Genomic DNA, 24,747 nt, shown 5'->3' with positions numbered 1-24,747 from the left:
GCAGGGTCTGTTTTCCCTTGAAAACAGCTCTGGATTTTCAGACGTTTTTGGTCACTACGTGTGCACATACCCTAAGAGTGAATGGGTCTCCTGCAAAAAGGTGATGTCCAGCCGGAACCTCTTGAGAAGTGTCAAGGCGCACCTCCGCCTTATTGGCGAATTCAGCCCCGACACATTCCAAGACATGATGGTGTAAGGTGTCAAGTGAGTGAGTGTTGATGCAGAGGTTTGAGTATTCGTCCTATTCTGGTGCATTGGGCCAGATTAGCAGAGCAAAAAACAGACAGGGTCCCAGAAGTCCCATCCCAGCGAGCAGGCCCGTCCAGGAGAAGCGGTCGAGGTGTCGGTTTGCACATCCTCACGGGGTTGAAATAAACATGATCCTGAAGGAGAAAACAAGATATGAATACAAGATGCAAACAATATCAGTGCCCCCCTAGTAGAAAATAGGTCAGTAGAATTCCAACAGGCCCATGGAGGCCCCATTTATCCAGCTGGATCGTTTAACAGGAAATGGGCTCTTGCACTTTCAGGATCAGTGAAGACAACAACTTAGCCGTTTTTGGTCACCCTGAGCCGAGCAGGGTATTGGAGTTGAAAACGGATATCATGGTCGAACAGATGCGAGACACCAGCTTTTGCTCGACGTTTCATCTGTGGAAAAGTCCTGAAGATCAGGATGTGATGGCCACTGAATATGACAGCTCGGTGTTGCCGGAAAGCCTGGAGGATTTTCTCCTTCGTTTGGTAACGGAAATATTTAGCAATGGCGGAAGTGGTCTCATTTTCCCTAGGCAAGGTGCCGTCCAGGCGGTGAGCCACTTAGATGAGCTGTGGCTCAGTCAGCAATAATAGGAATAGTGCAGTTGGAAGGTCTCGCTCCAGAAAGGTCATTAAGTCGTCACCTTTGATGGTTTCAGGGATTCCGACAAAACGGAGGCTACTTCTGCGGCTTCTGTTTTCCAAATCGTCAATTTTATCTTCGAGCTGGTGTATGGTGGAGTCATGACGGGGGATAGTTTTAGAAGCAGCCGTTAGTTCGGTCGCACACTGAACAATACGGGATTCCATTTCCCCTACCCTTTGAGTTACCGGTTATCTGAGTCACAGCCGAGCTAATGGAGTTGTGATGGCTGTCCAATCTCTTGTCTAGAAGAGACATGATATGCAGGACCTCCTGGGCCACCTCAGCAGCAGGATGGTCAGGCTGAGGGAAAGCGTGTGTGGGGCTGGAAGGGGGAGACCATGTTGTGAACAGAGTGTCCCGATTCGCCAATAGCACGGGAGTCTGGTCATAGTTAGATGGTTGTGAGGCGACGGCCGCCTCCTGTGCATCGGCCATCTCTTTATGGGCAGTCTTGGTTCTTGCTGCTGCGGATGGGTAGGTGTGTCTTGGTTTAAACGTTTCTGTGTTTCTTTGACCATGTCTGCCAGACGTTTCAGCACAAAGGTATCCATACCCCTTTTGGCATATAGATGTAGAAAAGGCTGCAAGGCGGGCAATGGGCCTCCTGAGGTTGATGGCTTACATAAAGTTAAGGCATTAAATTGCTGGGATGACATAACATCTCCCTGTGAGTCCCTGGGTTAGAATAAGATGTAATTAAGCTCTTTGATTGCTAGGTGGTGCTATTGGTTTACAAATGCAAGGAGCTCATGCATTGAGAAATACTGGTATTCAGCTTTCCACGGTGAAGATATGAGTAGGAGTCCCCTTAACCAGTTTCCTGGATCAAACTGATTGAGGTAATTCATAACCGAGAGTCACTTTTAGGCAGCAAAAGAGCAAGTAGAAGTAGTATAGATTAACTTCTTTTGGATCAGCGAAGTACAAATGGGTTTGTGAAGAGGATTTTCCAGGCAGAAGGGAAATGGTAGGGATTATTGCAGGTAATCAGTCCAGTAGAACACAGGTGACGGAAGCCACCCTGAAATACGGACCGGACAGTCCTATTGAAGTGATATGCGGAGACAAGTGTGCCAAGCATGGCCTGCCGAGTCTCAGCATCTCGAACTCTTCCAAGCTGCCAAGTGTGTGGATCAAGCTGCCGCTATAGGGATGTTGCGGTCATGAAGTGAGGGGTGTTACCTCAATCAGAGCTTGAGACTCCCTCTGTACCATCAGGGCTCCCACAGGGAAGCAGGAGGCCCCAGCACCACATGCCCTGAGATGGAGGATGGCCGATTGCTGTCAGGAGCAGCCAGGGCTATGATAAGGCTCAGTAGTAATAGCAGGGAAATAGGGGATGGGAGGAAACCTCCAGCTCACCAGCTCCACGCTCCTGCGTTCGAATCTCAGCCGGATCTCCGCGACGGCACGCGGCAGGTAATGAAAACCAAAGAAAGAGGATCCAGCGATGAGTGATATAAGTGGGGAAACTCGGTTTCCACTTTATTGAGATATAAGCAAAAAAAGCTCTAAAGAACACCAGGAAGAATGACAAGGTGGTAGGGATGGCAAGTAGATGAAAGCTCTTTCATCTACTTGCCATCCCTACCACCTTGTCATTCCTCCTGGTGTTCTTTAGAGCTTTTTATGATAAGGCTCACTCTGCAAGTAGGAGGAGGCAGTGGGGGGGACAGTTGAGCTGGCTGGGAGCTGATGGAACAGCCTGGGGAGGCCGCAGTCCACAAAGCAAGATGGCGGCCACGGTCTGCAGTGTGGGGTGACAGGTCTAGTTGATCCGGGACAAAAATCTTGTTGTGCGCTTGCTCCACAGATGTAGGGGGGCACGCTGGGCACTTTAGAGGCAGTCTGGGGGAACTATGGAGGCGGAAGTTGATGGATTCTGCCTTAGGCTGCAGGAGCTCTTCTAAAATGCGGTCATATCAGAATGTCCCGCCCCTAGAAGTCCGTAATGGCACTTTATAATTTACTATATACGGTAATGTACTGGGGAAATTAAAAAAAAATGTTTTGTTAACTTTGCGGGTCTATAAAATTAGGGCGAGACCAAAATTATATCGTTTGCTTTTTTATGTTACATAGTTTGTATGGTTGGAAAAAAATAATAAAAAAAAAAAAAAAGACATGTCCATCAAGTTTAACCAAGGTATGGGATAAGGGAAGGGAAAATTTCCACACATAGGAGCTAATATTTTTTCGTTCTAGGGAGGGAGTGAAATAGGCCTCACTAATGCTTTGTAAAGTGGTAATATTATATCCCTGTCCCGCGAGTCCATGCCTCTTAATACACGACAATATCTTGCTGGCCTTTGAAGCAGCTGATTGACATTGCATGCTGTTATTTAGTACACCCAGATCCTTCTCAACAAGTGACTCCAACAGTGTAGCTCCCCCTAGGACAAATGATGCATGCAGGTTGTTGGTACCCAAATGCATAACTTTACATTTATCTACATTAAACTTCATTTGCCAAGTGGATGCCCAAATACTTAGTGTGTTCAAATCAGCTTGCAATTTATGAACATCTTCCATAGACTGAACAATACTACATAGCTTGGAGTCATCTGCAAAAATAGAAATAGTGCTATTTATCATTAATAAATAAGTTTAATAATAGTGGTCCCAGCACGGAACCCTGGGGTACACCACTTCTAACCGGGGACCATTCAGAGTAGGAATAATTGACCACAACTCTCTGGATACGGTCCTTGGGCCAATTCTCAATCCAATTACAAACCATACTTTATAAAACCATAGTCCTTAATATACCCATTAGACGTCTATGAGGGACAGTGTCAAATGCCTTTGCAAAGTCCAAAAATACTATATCCACAGCGGCCCCTCTGTCTAGGCTTCTGGTCACCTCTTCATAAAAACAAATCAGGTTGGTTTGACAACTTCTGTCCTTCGTAAAACCGTGCTGGCTGTTACTTATACTATTTTTTGTCACATAATCCTGTATATAGTCCCTCAAACATTTTCCCCATCATGGATGATAAGCTTACTGGGCTATAATTACCCGGGGAAGACCTAGAGCCCTTTTTGAAAATAGGCACCACATTTGCCCTGCGCCAGTCCCTTGGCACTATACCAGTCACTTGAGAATCTCTAAACATTATGAAGAGGGGGACAGAAATAACTGAACTAAGCTCTTCAAGAACCCTAGGGTGTAACACATCTGGTCCCAGGGCCTTGTGTACATTTATTTTATTTGAAAATCTAGAAAGACCCTGGTAGTTGGCGGGTATGTGAATGAATCAAAAACTACTAATATGCCTAAGGCACAATGAAACCGTGGTTTCCAACTACTTAAATAATAAAGAAATAAAATAACTTTTATTAATATAAATTTAATATATCCAAAAAGGGACACACAACATATAAAAGTAAAATTTAGCCAATGATGGCTAGCAAAGAGTGTTGAGTCAGAATACGTTGCTACAACATGTAAGTGAATACTTGTAGTGACGGAATGCGAAGTGCATCGGCCAGCGACTGCAGACCGCTGAGCTAGCCACTAGGTAACTATTAGATTTCACATGTAATGCTAGCCTAACAATGAAATTATAACCGCGACAGCCCCCCAACACGTTTAGCTACAAACGTAGCGTCCTCAGGGGATTAATGGGGCTAATGACGGCGTGCTCGAATTTCCCTTCCGTTAAAACCTTGGGTATTCAAAGAAATGGGTGCGCCCGCATATGGAGCCAATGGAATGGTCTGAAAGGACATGTCTGACATGCGCATTTAGAGCAGTTCAGTACTTCGTGATCTTCGTTCCCAATAGGGAACTGCCATGTTGTCTGTTCCTTATAATTCCATCCTGCTATTCATCTGAGAGATTCACTGCAGAATCTAAGTGTTCAGACATGCGCACACTCACTTCTTTGTGAGACTGTTCATAGAACCGGCTGTATCACCAGCTTTGCTGTAATGCACCTGCGCGCCCAGTGAATATTGATTGGAGTTCTCTCCAGTCTTTCTGGTTGGCTAGTTCACACGTCAATCTCACCAGACGGGGGTTCGTCTCCTTTCAGACAATTCCATTGGCTCCATATGCGGGCGCACCCATTTGTTTGAATACCCGAGGTTTTAACCCCTTCAGGACTGAGCCTGTTTTGACCTTCAGGACGAAGCAGATTTTTCAAATTTGACATGTCACTTTATGTGGTAATAACTTTGGAATGCTTTTACCTATCCAAGTGATTCCGAGTTTGTTTTCTTGTGACATATTGTACTTTATGTTAGTGAAAAAATTTGGTCGATAAATTCCATATTTATTTGTAAAAAAACACCAAGATTTGGAGAAAATTTGCAAAAATTAGAATTTTTATAAATTTAAATGTATCGGCTTGTAAAACAGATCGTAATACCACACAAAATAGTTACTAGTTTACATTTCCCATGTGTCTACTTTATGTTTGCATCGTTTTTTGAACATTCTTTTATTTTTACAAGGCTTAGAACTTTAGCAGCAATTTCTCATATTTTCAAGAAAATTTCAAAAGACTATTTTTTCAGGGACCAGTTCAGTTCTGAAGTGGCTTTGAGGGCCTTATATATTAGAAAGTCCCCATATATCACCCCATTTTGAAAACTGCACCCCTCAAAACAGTATTCAAAACAGCATTCAGAAAGTGTTTGAACCCTTTAGGCGTTTTACAGGAATTAAAGCAAAGTAGAGGTGAAATTTACAAATGTAATTTTTTTTTTGCCAAAATTCATTTGTAATACATATTTTTCTGTACCACAGAAGGTTTTACCCAAGAAATGCAACTCCATATTTATTGCCCAGATACTGTAGTTTTTAGAAATATCCCACATGTGGCCCTAGTGTGCTAATGGACTGAAACACAGGCCTCAGAAGCAAAGGAGCACCTAGTGGATTTTGGGGCCTGCTTTTTTTGGAATATATTTTAGGCACCATTTCAGGTTTGAAGAGGTCTTGTGGTGCCAAAACAGTAAAGACCCCCAAAAAGTGACCCCATTTTGGAAACTACACCCCTCAAGGAATTTTTCTAGGGGTAAAGTTAGCATTTTTACTCCACAGTTGTTTTGCTGAATTCATTGGAATTAGTCTGGAAAGGTAAAAATATACTTTTTTTCTGAAAAAACGTAGACATTTTTTTTTTTTTACAAGGAATAAAGGGGAAAAAGCACCCCAACATTTGTAAAACAATTTCTCACGATTACGTAAATACACCATGTGTGGTAATAAACTGCTCTTTGGACTTAGAAGGGAAGGAGCTCTATTTGGAGCTCAAATTTAGCTGAAATGGTTTACGGGTGCCATGTCGCATTTGCAAAGCCCCTGAGAGACCAAAACAGTGGAAACCACACAAAAGTGACCCCATTTGGGAAACTACACCACTTAAGGAATCGATCTAGGGGTATAGTGAGCATTTAGACCCCACAGGTCTTTTGCAGAATTTATTAGAATTAGGCCGTGAAAATGAACATCAACATTGTTTCCACTAAAATGTTGAATTTTTTCAATTTCAAAGGATAAAGGAGGAAAAAGCACCCCAACATTTGTAAAGCAATTTTTCCCGAGTACGGCAATACCCCACATGTGGTCATAAATGTTTTTTCATTAGAAAGTAATTAACCCTTATCGGACAGATCCATTTTTGCTTTTTCGTTTTTCCCTCCCCACTGTCCAAGAGCCATAACGTTTTCATTTTTCCGTCAATAGAGTGGTGTGAGGGCTTATTTTTTGCGGAACGAGCTGTAATTTTTATTGGTACAAACAACTTTTTGAGCACTTATTACATTTTTTGTAGAGCCAAGGTGACCAAAAAACAGCGATTTTGCAGTTTAAAATTCTTTATTCTTCACGGCCTTCACTGTGCGAGTTAAATAATGGTATATTGTAATAGATTAGACTTTTACAGACACAGCGATACCAATTTTGTGTATTTTTTTACATTAGAGAAAAAAAAAATTTGAAAACTTTTTTTTTGGACTTTAAATATTTAATTTTTTTCACTACTAATAATTTACTTTTGTTTTTACACATTTTATTAGTCCCCCCCCCCCCCCCCCAGGGGACTTGAACCAGCAATCAGTAGATAGCTGGTACAATACACTGCAATACTAATGTATTACAGTATATTGTCATTTTTACAGGCTCCTGTAACAGCACGATCGCTGTTGCTGTCCGTTAGTCCCGGGTGTCAGCTGTAATACACAGCTGACACCCGCAGTGTATGCTATTAAGTCGTGGTGTGCGAAGGGGTTAATGCAAAGCGTACTGTGCAGAGTGAAAATTAAAATTTTCCACGGATATGCCATGTTATGCCCAGTTTGTGCCACTGAAGACAAATACCTCAAAATATTAACTGGGTTCACCTGGGTATGGTGATGCCATATCTGTGGACGTAAACTGCGGTTTGGGCGTGCTGTAGGGCTCAGAAGGGAGGGAGCGGCATTTGGCTTTTGGAGCGCAGATTTAGCTTGGTAGTAGTTCTGTTTGGGGTTTTGCTGGTATTTCAGTTTATAATGTGAGGGCATATGTAATCTGTGCGGAGAACATCAGGGCATAATAAGAGGGTATAATAACGGGGTAAATAAATAATAATCCGCAGATATGTGGCCAGCGTCGTACTGATAAATGGTGCCCAACCTTAGCCTCTTTTGGAACACTGCACATTTTGCATCGCCATATTCTGAGAGCCAGAACTTCTTTATTTTTTCTTCACCGGAGCTGTGTGAGGGCTTATTTTTTTTGCGGGACAATCTGTAGTTTTCATTGGTACCATTTCGGGGTACATGCGATTTCTTTGATCACTTTTTATTCCATTTTATGGCAAGCAAGGTGACCAAAAACCAGTAATTCTGACAATGTTTTTTATTCTTTTTACAATGTTTACCCTGCGCTATAACGGACCATTTTACTATATTCTGTGGGTCGGTACGATTGCGGCGATATCATATGTATATAGTTTTTTTATGTTTTGCAGCGTTTGCGCAATAAAATCACTTATTGATAAAATAATTTATTTTTTTCTGACACCATATTCTGAGAGCCATTACTTTATTTTTCAGCCCAAAAAGCTGTGTAAGGGCTTGTTTTTTGCGGGACGAGCTATAGTTTTTATTGGTACTATTTTGGTATACATGCAACTTTTTGATCACTTTTTATTGTATATTTTGAGAGGGGCGGTGACCAAAAAAAATAGTGATTCTAGCATTGTTCTTTTTACAATTTTTTTTTGCGATGTTCATTATGCAGGAAAAATAATATTATAGTTTTATAGATTGGGTCGTTACGGACGCGGTGATACCAAATATGTGTACTTTTTTTTTTTAACGTGTTCATTTTTTTCCTATAATAAAATACTTTTTATAGGAAAAAAAAGTTTTTTTGTTAATGTAACTTATTTTTACACTTTTTTTAAAACATTTTTTTTTTTACTTATCCCACTAGGGGACATTCAGACTTGCAGCTCTGATCGCTGCTAGAACTCATTACACTACCTACGTAGTGTAATGTGTTCTGCCATTGTGACTTGACAGTCAGTGACGTCATCTTGATGATCAGGTACGGGCGGGGGGGTTATCGGGGGTCTAATAGGGGGTGCTGGCCCTTATTTTGACCATTTCTCTCACAGAATATATTCTGTGAGAGAAGAGAGAGAACTAACCGCCGCTGTTTTTATAGTTAATAACGGCGATCACGTGACCGGACAAAACAGTCCTCGGTCTGTGCTCCAAGGCTTCAGCTACCTTTGTAGCGGAGTACGCAGAGTTTAAGCTCCTCCTGCGGGGCACTATTATCTTATGCCAAAGCGCCGCCGTGAAAACACATAGGCGGTTATTAAGGGGTTAAAAGGAAGGGAAATTTGAGCGCGCCGTCATTAGCCCCATTAATCCCCTGAGGACACTACGTTTGTAGCGAAACATGTCGGGGGGCTGTCGTGGTTATAATTTCATTGTTAGGCTAGCATTCCATGTGAAATCGAATAGTTACCTAGTGGCTAGCTCAGCGGTCTGCAGCAGCTGGCCGATGCACTTCGCATTCAGTCACTACAAGTATTCACTTACATGTTGTAGCAACGTACTCTGACTCAACACTCTTTGCTAACACATCATTGTCTAAATTTTACTTTATATGTTGTGTGTCCCTTTTTGGATATATTAAAGTTATATTAATAAAAGTTATATTTTATTTCTTTACTTTATTATTTAAGTAGTTGGAAATCAGGGTTTCATTGTGCCTTAGGCATATTAGTAGTTTTTGATTAATTTATTTTATTTAACTTAGCTTGGACCATATCTACATTCAGCATATCAACTGATATATTTACAGCACTGGCAGTGGCTACATCAGCTGCTCTTTCTTCTGTTGTATATACAGAGCGGAAGAATCCATTTAGTAACTCTGCCTTCTCTTGATCCCCTGTGACTAACTCCCCATTACCACTATCTAGGGGTCCTACATGTTCAGACCTGGGCTTTTTTGCATTTATATACTTGAAGATTTTTTTGGGATTTGTTTTACTATCCTTGGCCACCTGCCTTTCATTTTGTATTTTTGTTGATTTTATTACATTTTTACAGGTTTTGTTACGCTCTTTATAATTTAAAAATGCAACAGATGTACCCTCAGATTCCTATTTTTCAGATGTCCTTTTTTTTGTCATGTATTGCCCTTTTTACAGAAGGTGTAAGCCATGTGGGGTTTAATTTTAGTCGTTTATACTGGTTACCTATAGGAATAAATTTTGAGGTATAATTACCCAAAGTAGATTTGAAAATCTCCCATTTATCATTTGTCCCATTATTTGACATTAGTTCTTCCCAGTCTATATCCTGAATTGCAGCCTTCATCCTGGAGAAATTGGCCTTCTTAAAATTAAGTGTTTTTGCCCTCCCAGCCTTTGTTTGTTTTTACAGTATAGGTAAAATGTAACTATATTGTGATCACTGTTGTGCTGGGTTCACACATAGTATTTTGCAGGCAGAAAATCTACCTCAAAATCCAGGTTGGAATTTTGAAGCAGATTTTGCTCTGCCTGCACGCCGCAAAAATTGAGCGCCACGGGCAAAAAACGCAGTGAAATACGCTTTCTCTGCCTCCCATTGATGTCAATGGGAAGTCAGAAGCGTAAACGCCCGAAGATAGGGCATGTCCCTCTTTTTTCCCGCAAGCCGTTTTTTCCCGCTCGCGGGAAAATACGCCTCCGCCTCCTATTGAAATTAATGGGAGGCATTTTTGGCCGTTTTTTGGCGCGTTTTCCACCGCAGTTTTCACGTAAAAAAACTGTGTGAACTGGCCTATACCGAGGTTCTCACGAGCATTGACATTTCCAACAAGCTCTGCATTATTTGAAATGACCAGATCCAATTAAGCTTCACCTATGTTCTACTACTGTTACAAAGAACAAACTTTTTAAAATATTTTTTATATATATATATATATATATATATATGTTCTGAGAGCCATAACTTTTTGTTCCATCTAATAAGTGGTGCAAATTCTTGTTTTTTGCAGGACAAGCAGGTACATTCGCCTTTTCTATCACTTTTTATAAAAAAATTTGGGGGCGATAAGGAGAGGCCTTTTTTAGAGCGTTGCGGGTTGAGTAACGTTGAATTAGAATAGTTCTGACTTTTACAGACATGGTGATCACAATTGTGTTAATTTAGGGGAGAAATTGAGATTTTTGTAGCTTTCAATGTTTTCTTTTTTTTGCATATAAAAAAAAGCACAAAACTTGATTGCTTTCTTACTTTTTCTTTTTTCCACTTCCCACTAGGGGACTTAAATAAGAGATCTTTTGATTGTATTGCATTGGACTTTACACCCGCTGCTATTGAGCCCTGCCTCTGGTAGTGTTTAATAGGTGAAAAACTGCAGTCCTGGGGGCCTTTGTTAAGCCCCCAAGACTGCCATGACAACCATAGGAGCGAAGGGCTCCTATGGTTGTCATGGCAGTCTTGGGGGCTTAACAAAGGCCCCCAGGACTGCAGTTTTTCGAAGGGATCAGTCTTGAGGGGTGATAGGATGAAGGAGGGGCGCCACCCAATGGCTTAGATGCCTTAGTCGCTATTGACAGTTTTTCTGTTGGACTGTTTTCTTGAAATTCTCAAATGTGTCATCTGGAATTATTTTATTTTTTTTAATTGAACTCACATTTTCATCCCTAGAGTAACATATTACAATAACACTATTATGTAGAGCATATTATGTCATGCTGAACAAAGCATCATTTGGATGTACATGGTGACACTTGCCACAACGGACTGCAACAGTAAGAACACTTCCTCAGTCAAATAATTAACTGCGGGAAACAAAAAGAAAAAAAAGAAAAAAAAATACAAGTGAGAAACTATTGAGAGAATTAGTCATACATTATTCACAGTATGAGACACAGAAATTTCACAATTATTATTATCGGTGATTGAAGACAAGTTGCCTTGTGTTTATATAATCCAGAAATATTTAGCATGATAAAACCAAAATACAAACTACACCCTAAAAAGACACAAGTACTGCTCTATTTCAATACCTAATTTGTCATTTCATGCGTCATTGGTGACATAAAAATATGCTGGTGGTTCCAACCCCATAACTACGGGAACACTGACCGCTAAGGAAATAAGCCACTATACTGCTAATCTCAGTGGAGTCATTCCTCCAACTTTTCTGGTCATCACTTTGTTAACCACAGAGTGAAACACTGAAACAAATGACTAATTATACTTCAATTATTGCTGTCTAGATGATCTTTTTTTCTGGTAGAAACAATGCTCATGTTGTTTTCCTAACCTGTGTGGTTGTACTCCATTATGCTAATGTATAAGCAGTGTATTCCGGTCAAGGAATAGCAGCAGAGCTGCAGAACGGACGCTATGCAGTGGTCAGTCTCAACTGCTTCTGGCTCCAACTACTGCATACCATTCAAAGCATCCAGATCCAGATGGAGCGGCTGATCGGTGCGGGGTCTGGGTGTCGGACCCTAGCCCATCATATACTGATGACCTATCTTGTGGATAGGTCATCAGCTGTCCGGTCGTGGTAAACCCCTTTAATGGTGAAATAAGACATTGCTGCTTTATCTTTCCCTGTGACCCGTGAATTTTGAGGATCTTCAGACCTATTTTGTGCATTAAAAGTGATGACGGTGCAGTAGGACGGTGTCTGTGTGGAGAAGGGCTTTACCTAGTTGTTATTAATCTGCTGTCAGTGTGATGTAATTATAAAGTTTTAGTCAATGTCTAGTCAAGGAATGGACCAGAAAATCGTAGAGAAAAGCGTAAACATAGAATGATACTTTTTGTCTGTGCTGCCCCGGTTTCTGCGATATCAGATATATGTATCTTTGCTAGTTCTGTGTTGCCTCATTTCTTGATGTGTTTTTCTAGAGTACAAAAGCTGTTTAGACCTTGTAAGCACTGATAATAAACACTGGGCCTCATTTATTAAATCGTCTAATGAAAACCTCACATTTTTACCCATAGCAACCAAAGATCAGCTTGTTTTGATTCTCTATAATAATAAAGCAGCTATACGGTTATTACAATAATTAGCTCCCCTGACAAGTCAGTTTTAGTAAATACTTGTATTCCCATTAAAATACAGATTCTGGGGCATCTGATTTTGCTCTGTTAGTCCTCCTATAAATGTATTAATAAATTGACAACCAGATGTTACAAATCTATGAATAAATTGACAACCAGTAGGAGGAATAACAGAATCCTTCATTGTATCTTTCCTCTAAGAAAAGATGCTCCAGAATCGTTCTTTTATGGGGAATACAAGTATATACTAAAAAAGACATGTCGGGAGAGGTGACAGGTCCTCTATAAAGGGTAATTCCCAATTTAGACATTTATGACATATCCTTGGATAGACCATAAATGTCTGATAGATGTTGGTCCCTACACTGTTTTGCTTGGTGAGGCGGTCGCTGGCTGCGGATACCGCGCTTGCTCGGCGGTTTCCTTAAAGAGGCTCTGTCACCACATTATAAGTGCCCAATCTTCTACATAATGTGATTGGCGCTGTAATGCAGATTACAAGCAGTGTTTTTTATTTAGAAAAACAATCATTTTTGGCGGAGTTATGACCTATTTTAAATTTATACTAATGGATTTCTTAGACAACTGGGCCTGTTTTATTTTGTGACCAAGTGGGCGTTGTACAGAGAAGTGTATGACGCTGACCAATCAGCGTCATACACTTCACTCCATTCATTTACACAGAACAGCCTGATCTTGCTAGATCATGATGTGCAGTCACATACTCACACATTAACATTACTGAAGTGTCTTGACAGTGAATAGTCATCGCTTCCAGCCGGGACACTATGTCTATTCACAATCCCGACACTTCGGTAACGTTTGTGCGGGAATTACAGCACAGCAAGCATGATCTCGCGAGATCACGCTATAAACAGTCATTTACAGCGTGATCTCGCAAGATCAAGCTTGCGGTCAACAAATCCCACTCAAATGTTACCGAAGTGTCGGGATTGTGAATAGACCTCGCGTCCTGGCTGGAAGCGATGTCTATTCACTGTCAAGACACTTCAGTAACGTTAATGTGTGAGTATGTGACTGCACATCATGATCTAGCAAGATCACCATGTGCAGAGTAAATGAATGGAGAGAAGTGTATGACGCTGGTTGGTCAGCGTCATACACTTCTCTCCACAATGCCCACTTGGTCAAAAGTAATAACACGCCCAGTTGTCTATTAAGAAAGTCATAAGAATAAATCTAAAAGAGGTCATAACTCCGTCATAAATGTCTAAGTTGGGAATAACCCTTTAACAGTACAATGGGTTGTTGCCACATGCCATTAATATGATGTCTCAATAGGTTGTTGCCACATATTTTTACCGTTAATATGATGTCTCTGCAAAATCTCAGATCAGCAGCATATGCTAAACTAGGGAAAAATTTAAATTCTAGAATTAAAGCGGTTGTCCAGTTTTTATTTATTTGTAGACTAGGAAATCATAAATTTTTCTATTATACATGTGTTAGAAATTCTGCTCACATACCTTTCGTATACCAGTCTAGTAGGCCCCTGCCTCTTCACAGTACAATTTTATTGCACACAGATTAGTCCTGTGTAATGCATCCATGGGCTAAATGAATATGATTAAACATGGCGTCAGTCACGTGACCACACACATCATGTGACACCTAGAATTCACTTAGCAACAGGGTTACATGACATACATGTGCTGGATTAACAAAGAGAACACATCCATGGCCAAAGTGAATAGAACTAATGGTGGAATAATACTGAACAACTTCTTTACTGTGCATGTATTTATGGTCTCGAGATAATTTATGAAATGGCTGCCTGTCTCTAGGGGATGTTGTCCTGTTAATAAAAAGTTAACAAAACAAAACAAACAGTAAGGCGGAATTCACACAACAGATTTTCCCGGCCGGGTGACGGCCGTTCATAAATCGGCCGTCACCCGGCTGCAGTAGGAACAATAGACCCCTAATGGGGCTATTCCCACGACCGATTTTTTGACGGCCCAGGAAACCTGGCTGTCAAAAAATGGGACATGCCCTATTTTCGGCCGTTTACCCAGCCCCCATAGAAGTCTATGGGGCCTGGTAATACATGGCCATCACCGGAATGTGTCCCGAGTGATGGCCGTGTATTCCGTCGCTCGTGCTCTCTCTCCTCCTCCTCCTCACAGTGCAGAGTGCACGTGAGGAGGAGGGTCTTTTTTGCTCCCTGTAGGAGTCGGAATCCCCAATCCCCGGCCAGGGATTGGGGATTCCGCTACAGGAGAAGTGAGTGACTACACTGTCCATATATGGACACAGCGATGTCACTCACTTCTGCAGCGGAATCCCCGACCTGTGGCAGGGAATTCCTCTCCAGGAGAAGTCAGTGACTACACTGTCCATATATGGACATTGAAGTCAGTGACTTCTCCTGGAATGTGGAGGGGGGGATGGGTGGCATTACCTGCAAGGGGGCTGGGGTGGCATCACCTGCAAGGGGGCTGGGGTGGCATCACCTGCAAGGGGGCTGGGGTGGCATCACCTGCAAGGGGGCTGGGGTGGCATCACCTGCAAGGGGGCTGGGGTGGCATCACCTGCAAGGGGGCTGGGGTGGCATCACCTGCAAGGGGGCTGGGGTGGCATCACCTGCAAGGGGGCTGGGGTGGCATCACCTGCAAGGGGGCTGGGGTGGCATCACCTGCAAGGGGGCTGGGGTGGCATCACCTGCAAGGGGGCTGGGGTGGCATCACCTGCAAGGGGGCTGGGGTGGCATCACCTGCAAGGGGGCTGGGGTGGCATCACCTGCAAGGGGGCTGGGGTGGCATCACCTGCAAGGGGGCTGGGGTGGCATCACCTGCAAGGGGGCTGGGGTGGCATCACCTGCAAGGGGGCTGGGGTGGCATCACCTGCAAGGGGGCTGGGGTGGCATCACCTGCAAGGGGGCTGGGGTGGCATCACCTGCAAGGGGGCTGGGGTGGCATCACCTGCAAGGGGGCTGGGGTGGCATCACCTGCAAGGGGGCTGGGGTGGCATCACCTGCAAGGGGGCTGGGGTGGCATCACCTGCAAGGGGGCTGGGGTGGCATCACCTGCAAGGGGGCTGGGGTGGCATCACCTGCAAGGGGGCTGGGGTGGCATCACCTGCAAGGGGGCTGGGGTGGCATCACCTGCAAGGGGGCTGGGGTGGCATCACCTGCAAGGGGGCTGGGGTGGCATCACCTGCAAGGGGGCTGGGGTGGCATCACCTGCAAGGGGGCTGGGGTGGCATCACCTGCAAGGGGGCTGGGGTGGCATCACCTGCAGGGGGCTGGGGTGGCATCACCTGCAGGGGGCTGGGGTGGCATCACCTGCAGGGGGCTGGGGTGGCATCACCTGCAGGGGGCTGGGGTGGCATCACCTGCAGGGGGCTGGGGTGGCATCACCTGCAGGGGGCTGGGGTGGCATCACCTGCAGGGGGCTGGGGTGGCATCACCTGCAGGGGGCTGGGGTGGCATCACCTGCAGGGGGCTGGGGTGGCATCACCTGCAGGGGGCTGGGGTGGCATCACCTGCAGGGGGCTGGGGTGGCATCACCTGCAGGGGGCTGGGGTGGCATCACCTGCAGGGGGCTGGGGTGGCATCACCTGCAGGGGGCTGGGGTGGCATCACCTGCAGGGGGCTGGGGTGGCATCACCTGCAGGGGGCTGGGGTGGCATCACCTGCAGGGGGCTGGGGTGGCATCACCTGCAGGGGGCTGGGGTGGCATCACCTGCAGGGGGCTGGGGTGGCATCACCTGCAGGGGGCTGGGGTGGCATCACCTGCAGGGGGCTGGGGTGGCATCACCTGCAGGGGGCTGGGGTGGCATCACCTGCAGGGGGCTGGGGTGGCATCACCTGCAGGGGGCTGGGGTGGCATCACCTGCAGGGGGCTGGGGTGGCATCACCTGCAGGGGGCTGGGGTGGCATCACCTGCAGGGGGCTGGGGTGGCATCACCTGCAGGGGGCTGGGGTGGCATCACCTGCAGGGGGCTGGGGTGGCATCACCTGCAGGGGGCTGGGGTGGCATCACCTGCAGGGGGCTGGGGTGGCATCACCTGCAGGGGGCTGGGGTGGCATCACCTGCAGGGGGCTGGGGTGGCATCACCTGCAGGGGGCTGGGGTGGCATCACCTGCAGGGGGCTGGGGTGGCATCACCTGCAGGGGGCTGGGGTGGCATCACCTGCAGGGGGCTGGGGTGGCATCACCTGCAGGGGGCTGGGGTGGCATCACCTGCAGGGGGCTGGGGTGGCATCACCTGCAGGGGGCTGGGGTGGCATCACCTGCAGGGGGCTGGGGTGGCATCACCTGCAGGGGGCTGGGGTGGCATCACCTGCAGGGGGCTGGGGTGGCATCACCTGCAGGGGGCTGGGGTGGCATCACCTGCAGGGGGCTGGGGTGGCATCACCTGCAGGGGGCTGGGGTGGCATCACCTGCAGGGGGCTGGGGTGGCATCACCTGCAGGGGGCTGGGTGGCATCACCTGCAGGGGGCTGGGTGGCATCACCTGCAGGGGGCTGGGTGGCATCACCTGCAGGGGGCTGGGTGGCATCACCTGCAGGGGGCAGGGTGGCATCACCTGCAGGGGGCTGGGTGGCATCACCTGCAGGGGGCTGGGTGGCATCACCTGCAGGGGGCTGGATGGCATCACCAACAGGGGGCTGGATGGCATCACCAACAGGGGGCTGGATGGCATCACCAACAGGGGGCTGGATGGCATCACCAACAGGGGGCTGGGTGGCATCACCAACAGGGGGCTGGATGGCATCACCAACAGGGGGCTGGGTGGCATCACCAACAGGGGGCTGGGTGGCATCACCAACAGGGGGCTGGGTGGCATCACCAACAGGGGGCTGGGTGGCATCACCAACAGGGGGCTGGGTGGCATCACCAACAGGGGGCTGGGTGGCATTACCAACAGGGGGCTGGGTGGCATTACCAACAGGGGGCTGGGTGGCATTACCAACAGGGGGCTGGGTGGCATTACCAACAGGGGGCTGGGTGGCATTATCTACAAAGGGCTGTGTGTGGCAACAAATTGAAATGAAATTTATCCGATTTTAAAACGGACAGGGAAAATAAAGGATTTAAAACAGGTCAAAATCGGCCGTTAAAAACGGCAACACGGCCCGAAACGGATGCAAAACGGATGCAAACCGGCCGGGAAAAACGGATGCAAACCGGCCGATTTTATCGGCCGACACTCGGATTCTGTCGTGTGAATGAGGCATAATGCCTCATTCACACGACAGGGTCCGAGTGTCGGCCGATAAAAACGGCCGGTTTGCATCCGTTCCGGGCCGTGTTGCCGTTTTTAACGGCTGATTTTGACCCGTTTTGCATCCGTTTTTTTCCCTGTCCATTTTAAAATCGGATGAATTTCATTTAAATTTGTTGCCACACACAGCCCTCTGTAGAGAATGCCACACAGCCCCCCTGGTATGTAATGCCACAGCCCCCCTGGTAGGTAATGCCACCCAGCCCCCGGCAGGTAATGCCACCCAGCCCCCGGCAGGTAATGCCACCCAGCCAACGGCAGGTAATGCCACCCAGCCAACGGCAGGTAATGCCACGCAGCCCTCGGCAGGTAATGCCACGCAGCCCTCGGCAGGTAATGCCACCCAGCCCCCTGTATGTAATGCCACCCTGCCCCCTGTATGTAATGCCACCATGCCCCCTGTATGTAATGCAATCCTGCTTCCTCTATGTAATGCCACCAAGTCCCCTGTAGGTAATTCCACACAGCCCCCTGTAGGTTGCACCCATCCCCCCCTTCCAGGAGAAGTCACTGACTTCAAATGTCCATATATGGACAGTGTAGTCACTGACTTCTCCTGGAGAGGAATTCCCTGCCACAGGTTGGGAATTCCGCTTAAGAAGTGAGTGACGTCACTGTGTCCATATATGGACAGTGTAATCACTCACTTCTCCTGTAGCGGAATCCCCGGCCACGGGGTCGGGGATTCCGCTTCAGAAGTGAGTGAGGTCGCTGTGTCCATATATGGACAGTGTAGTCACTCACTTCTCCTGTAGCGGAATCCCCGGCCACGGGGTCGGGGATTCCGCTTCAGAAGTGAGTGACGTCGCTGTGTCCATATATGGACAGTGTAGTCACTCACTTCTCCTGTAGCGAAATCCCCAATCCCCGGCCGGAGATTGGGGATTCCGACTCCTACAGGGAGCAAAAAAAGACCCTCCTCCTCCTCCTCACATGCACTCTGCACTGTGAGGAGGCGGAGGGGAGAGAGAGCGCGAGCGACGGAATACACGGCCATCACTCGAGACACATTCCGGTGATGGCCGTGTATTACCCGGCCCCATAGACTTCTATGGGAGCCGGGCGGCCGGATAAACGGCCGAAAATAGGGCATGTCCCATTTTTTGACAGCCAGGTTTCCCGGGCCATCAAAAAATCGGTCGTGTGAATAGCCCCATTAGGGGTCTATTGTTCCTACTGCAGCCGGGTGACGGCCAATTTATGAACGGCCGTCACCCGGCCGGGAAACCCTGTCATGTGAATAAGGAGAGGAGAATATAAGAGCTGCTCATCAGACCCCATGCCCACTTCAGTTTTTTCCTTCAGGGTGCTAGCCGTTTTCCTGACGGCTAGCACACTGACCCATTCATTTCAATGGGGCCATGCACACTTCAGTTTTTTTTGACGGTCCCGTTGCTCCGTTCCGATCCAAAGTAGAGCATGTCCTACTTTGGTCCGGGATTCCGTGACCGTGAGGCCCATGCAAGTCAATGGGGCCGACAAAAAAACTGAAGGCACACGGAAGGCATCCGTGTGCCATCCGTGTGTGACGGAGCCGTTGCTTAGCAACGGCCGGGCGGGCAGAAATACATAACAGAAATATTACACTAATCGGCAGCCACTTGTCTCTATCAATCACTGATAGAGAAAAGAGGCTGCTGATTAAAAATAAAATAAAAATCAGTTCATACTTACCCGGTCGTTGTCTTGGTGACGAGTCCCTCTTCTTCCTCCAGTCCGACCTTCCAGAATGACGCTGCAGCCTGTGATTGGCTGCAGAGGCGGTCACGTGGGATGAAGCGTCATCCCTGGAGTCTGGCCTTCTGACGTCATCCTGACGTGCGTGACCGCCACTACAGCCTGTGATTGGCTGCAGCGGTGACATGGATGAAACGTCATCGCTGGAAGCCGGACAGGAGGAATGTAAGTATGAATTTTTTTTATTACATTAAAATTTTATTTTCCGAGTGCCGAGCATGGTACTGTCCAGGGTGCTGAAAGAGTTACCGCCGATCAGTGCAGCCCATTAACTCTTTCAGCACCCTGGACAGTACCATGCTCGGCGCACGGAAACGGAAACACTGAGTGCACACGGCCGCTAAAACGGGCACACGGATCCGTCACAAACGGCCGTGAAAACTGTGGCGGAAGTGTGCACGAGGCCTCACAGATACGGACATACATGGATGAGGAGATGTTGCTGTAGGTAGAAATACTTTATAGCTTCTAATCCTCAAGAACCTATTATATAGCTGGACAGTGAAAGCGGAGTGCCAGTGGTAACATGATGTGTGAGTGATGGGTCACATGACACACGCCATGTTTAGTCCATTTAGTTATTCCATGGATGCATTACCATGGACTAATCTGTGGGCAATACCATTATTTTTTACTTTTAGACAGAGGATATCACAGGGTCATAAGAAAGGTATAAGCGGAATATCTAATATATGTATATTATAGCAATGATTTCCTATTCTATAAATAAAAAAATTTAATTGAACAACCCCTTTAAAAGGTGTATTCTAATAAACACTTAATTTGCAGGTGTAAAATCCAATATAACAGTTCGTACCATGGCTGTGACTGTCAAAAGCTTCCCAGTCGTATTTTTCAAGAGTTTGTGCATGTTCAGGAAAAAGCTTCTGAGGGGGAGGCTGAAACAAGATAGGATATTATATTAGCACACAACATACTGTTGATAACACTGATCAAAATATTATCATACATTGACTTCTTATACACTAAAAGGAACTTAACCCCTTGAGTACCCAGCTCATTTTGGCCTTGAGGACCAGACCCATTTTTTCAAATCTGACATGTGTCACTTTATGTGGTAATAACTCCGGAATGCTTTTACCTATCCAATTGATTCTGAGATTGTTTTCTCGTGACATATTGTACTTTAGGTTAGTGAAAAAATTTTGTCGATAAATTTATTGCTTATTTGTGAAAAACACCAAAATTTAGAGAAAATATGAAGAAATTATGATTTTTCACATTTTAAATGTATCTGCTTGTAAAACAGATAGTAATACCACACAAAATAGTTACTATTTCACATTTCCCATATGTCTACTTTATGTTTGCATCGTTTTTTGAACATCCTTTTATTTTTCTACGACGTTACAAGGCTTAGAACTTTAGCAGCAATTTCTCAAATTTTCAAGAAAATTTCAAAAGGCTATTTTTACAGGGGCCAGTTCAGTTCTGAAGGGGTTTTGAGGGCCTTATATATTAGAAACCCCCATAAAAAAAAACATTTTGAAAACTGCACCACTCAAAGTATTCAAAACAGCATTCAGAAAGTGTTTCAACCCTTTAGGCGTCTTACAGGAATTGAAGGAAAGTAGAGCTGAAATTTGAAAATTTCATTTTTTTTTACAAAATTCATTTGTAATAAAAAAAATTCTGTACCACAGAAAGTTTTACCTGAGAAACGCATCTCAATATTTATTGCCCAGATTCTGCAGTTTTTAGAAATATCCCACATGTGGCCCTAGTGTGATAATGGACAAACACAGGCCTCAGAAGCAAAGGAACACCTAGTGGATTTTGGGGCCTGCTTTTTTTAGAATATATTTTAGGCACTATGTCAGGTTTGAAAAGGTCTTGTGGTGTCAAAACAGTGGAAACACCCAAAAGTGACCCTATTTTTTAAACTATACCCCTCAAGGAATTTTTCTAGTGGTATAGTTAGCATTTTGACCCCACAGGTTTTTCGCTGCATTTATTGGAATTAGTCTGTGAAGATGAAAATATACTTTTTTTTCTGAAAAACGTAGAAATTTCGAATTTTTGCAAGGAATAAAGGACAAAAAGCACCCCAACATTTGTAAAGCAATTTCTCCCGATTACGGCAATACCCCATATGTGGTAATAAACTGTTGTTTGGACCCACAGCAGGGCTCAGAAGGGAAGGAACGCCATTTGGATTTTGGAGTGCTGATTTTACTGGAATGGTTTTCGGTGCCGTGTTATGTTTGCAATGCCCTGGAGGGACCTAAACAGTGGAAACCCCCCAAAAGTGACCCCATTTTGGAAACTATACCCCTCAAGGAATTTTTCTAGTTGTATAGTTAGCATTTTGACCCCACAGGTTTTTCGCTGCATTTATTGGAATTAGTCTGTGAAGATGAAAATATACTTTTTTTTCTGAAAAACGTAGAAATTTCGAATTTTTGCAACGAATAAAGGACAAAAAGCACCCCAACATTTGTAAAGCAATTTCTCCCGATTACGGCAATACCCCATATGTGGTAATAAACGGTTGTTTGGACCCACAGCAGGGCTCAGAAGGGAAGGAACGCCATTTGGATTTTGGAGTGCTGATTTTACTGGAATGGTTTTCGGTGCCGTGTTATGTTTGCATTGCCCTGGAGGGACCTAAACAGTGGAAACCCCCCAAAAGTGACCCCATTTTGGAAACTATACCCCTCAAGGAATTTTTCTAGTGGTATAGTTAGCATTTTGACCCCACAGGTTTTTCGCTGCATTTATTGGAATTAGTCTGTGAAGATGAAAATATACTTTTTTTTCTGAAAAACGTAGAAATTTCGAATTTTTGCAAGGAATAAAGGACAAAAAGCACCCCAACATTTGTAAAGCAATTTCTCCCGATTACGGCAATACCCCATATGTGGTAATTAACTGTTGTTTGGACCCACAGCAGGGCTCAGAAGGGAAGGAACGCCATTTGGATTTTGGAGTGCTGATTTTACTGGAATGGTTTTCGGTGCCGTGTTATGTTTGCAATGCCCTGGAGGGACCTAAACAGTGGAAACCGCCCAAAAGTGACCCCATTTTGGAAACTATACCCCTCAAGGAATTTTTCTAGCGGTATAGTTACAAGGAAAAAAGGAGAAAAAGCACCCCAACATTTGTAAAGCAATTTCTCCTGATTACGGAAATACCCCATATGTGGTCATAAACTTCTGCTCAGAAGGGAAGGAGCACCATTTGGATTTTGGAGCGCAGATTTTGCTGGAATGGTTTTCAGGCGCCATGTTGCATTTGAAGAGCCCCTGAGGTATTAGTACAGTGGAAACCCCCAAGAAGTGACCCCATTTTGGAAACTACACCCATTGAGGATTTTGTTTTAGGGGTGTAGTGAGCATTTGGACTCCACAGATGTTTCATAGAAGTCATAAACATTGGGCAGTGAAAGTGAAAAATTGCATTTTTTCCAATAAAAAGTTGATTAAGCCCCAAACTTTTCATTTATACAAGGGGCAATAGGAGAAAGAGCACTGCTCAATTTGTTACCCATTTTCTCTTGATTACAGCAATACCCCATATGTGGCTGTAAACTGCTATATGGGCACATGGCAAGGGTCAGAAAGGAGGGAGCACCATTTGGTTTTTGATCACAGATTCTGCTGGAATATTTTTCAGGCATCATATTGTGTTTTCAGAGCCCATGAGGTACCAATATAGAGGAAACTCACAAGATGTGACCCAATTAAGAAAACTACACCGCTCAAGGTATTCATCTAGGGGTATAGTGAGAAATTTTACTTTTCAGATTAGGAATGAAAACAAAATTGGTAGAATTTTAATTTTTATTTATTTTACAAACGCGTGAGTTTGATGAAACATTTTGGGGATGTATCAAGCACCAATGAGAAAAAAAAGAACTCACAATTCATTCTTTTTTTTTTCCTGTGTTCATTGATACCCTATATAGGACCTCTTTGTATTGAGGCACACGGTGAGGCCCGGAAGTGAAGGTGTACCATGAGGCTCTTCAAGGCCTAGTTTTTGCTTGGGTGATTTTGGGCCACCATGGTGGTATTCATCTAGGGGTATAATGATTTTTTGTTTTGTTTTATATATCCAATTGGTGCACAAGTGGACAATTTTTAAATGAAGGTGACATAAAATTTAAGATGAAGTTTATATGGACATCCTGAAAATGGCATGAAAAAAATTAGTAGTCCACTGAAGAATGGTAAATTCTGAAACATTCTTTCATGCAAAGCCCTGGTTTGGAGGGGCAAGTGCTGCATTGATAAATTGTATCCTTTCGGATACCCCTCTTCGCGCACACGCGACATCGTTTTTGTGGATGGCTCTTTTTTTCCGTTGTGGGGACTTCACTGGGGAAGTGCTGGCCAGGGACAATTCTATTTGCCTCACTTCCTGAAGCCCTGCTACTCGCTCCTTCCTCTTGGTCTTTAAAAATTAATTTTTTAATTACTTTTTCAAGGTACTCGAGGTACCTAGAACGATTGCCAGCACTTCGGTACAAAATAAAAGAATTGAGGAGGGCCATTTCAATTAAATATACGGACAGTTTTTTGTACCATACTTTCGTCTTTCGCATGGCACAGTATGGCTTCATTAGTTGATCTCCCAAATCCACCCCTCCCATATGCTTGTTGTAGGCCTGTATGCATACAGGCTTTGAAACAGTGGTGCTTGTTCCACGCACTGAAACTGGGCTTGTGGTGTTGCCATGCATTGTGGAGAGCATGAGGACCTCTTTTTTGTCCCTGAATTTTACCAGGAGCACATTTTCATCATATCGTGCCCTGGTTTCGCCAACTGACAGTTTCTCAGCAAGAAAAGGCTTTGGGAGGTATTTTAGATTCCTGCGAGCAGTGCCACAGGCCATTGTTTTCCTTTCAACAAGGCACTTAAAAAGCGGAACGCTGGTATAGAAGTTGTCGAGGTATAGGTGGTACCCCTTATCCATCAGAGGATGCAGCAGGTCCCACACTATTTTACCTGTTTGTGCCAAGAACTGGGGGGCACTCTGGGGGACTAATCTGTTTGTCTTTCCCCTAGTACACATGAAAGGAGTGTGTGTATCCAGACTGGCTCTCGGACAGTTTATATATTTTTATGCCATATCTGGCTCTTTTGTTTGGCAAGTATTGTCGGAAATGAAGCCGTCCTTTGAAATGGACTAAAGATTCATCAATGGCTATGTTTTTTTCAGGAACATAAACTTCTGCAAAAACCAAATTAAAATATGTGATGATGGGCCTAATTTTGAACAGCCTATCAAAATTTGGATGATCCGGGGGGGGCACTGCTCATTGTCAGCAAAGTGCAAAAACTTTAAAAAGGGCCTCAAAACGTT

General features: G+C 44.9%; 1 protein-coding gene across 7 annotated transcripts in view; it reads right to left on the bottom strand.

The window, feature by feature from the left end:
- The window catches only part of LOC142657993 (40-kDa huntingtin-associated protein-like), a 186,660-nt gene that overhangs the window by 12,544 nt on the left and 149,369 nt on the right, over nucleotides 1–24,747 (bottom strand). For 5 of the 7 annotated variants that reach the window (XM_075833622.1, XM_075833621.1, XM_075833619.1 and 2 more), the window contains 2 exons: nucleotides 20,236–20,317; nucleotides 11,147–11,193 (listed from right to left, as the gene is read on the bottom strand). In XM_075833622.1, coding sequence (XP_075689737.1) covers nucleotides 11,147–11,193; nucleotides 20,236–20,317 — 129 coding nt within the window. The remainder of the gene's footprint in view (nucleotides 1–11,146; nucleotides 11,194–20,235; nucleotides 20,318–24,747) is intronic. The other 2 variants (XM_075833623.1, XM_075833618.1) reach the window with 1 other exon arrangement.

Source organism: Rhinoderma darwinii, chromosome 7 (assembly GCF_050947455.1).
Source record: "Rhinoderma darwinii isolate aRhiDar2 chromosome 7, aRhiDar2.hap1, whole genome shotgun sequence".
In the NCBI taxonomy this organism is placed as follows: Eukaryota; Metazoa; Chordata; class Amphibia; order Anura; family Rhinodermatidae; genus Rhinoderma; species Rhinoderma darwinii.
Note: the sequence above shows the minus strand (reverse complement) of the source record. Positions and strands in the feature narration are given on the sequence as shown.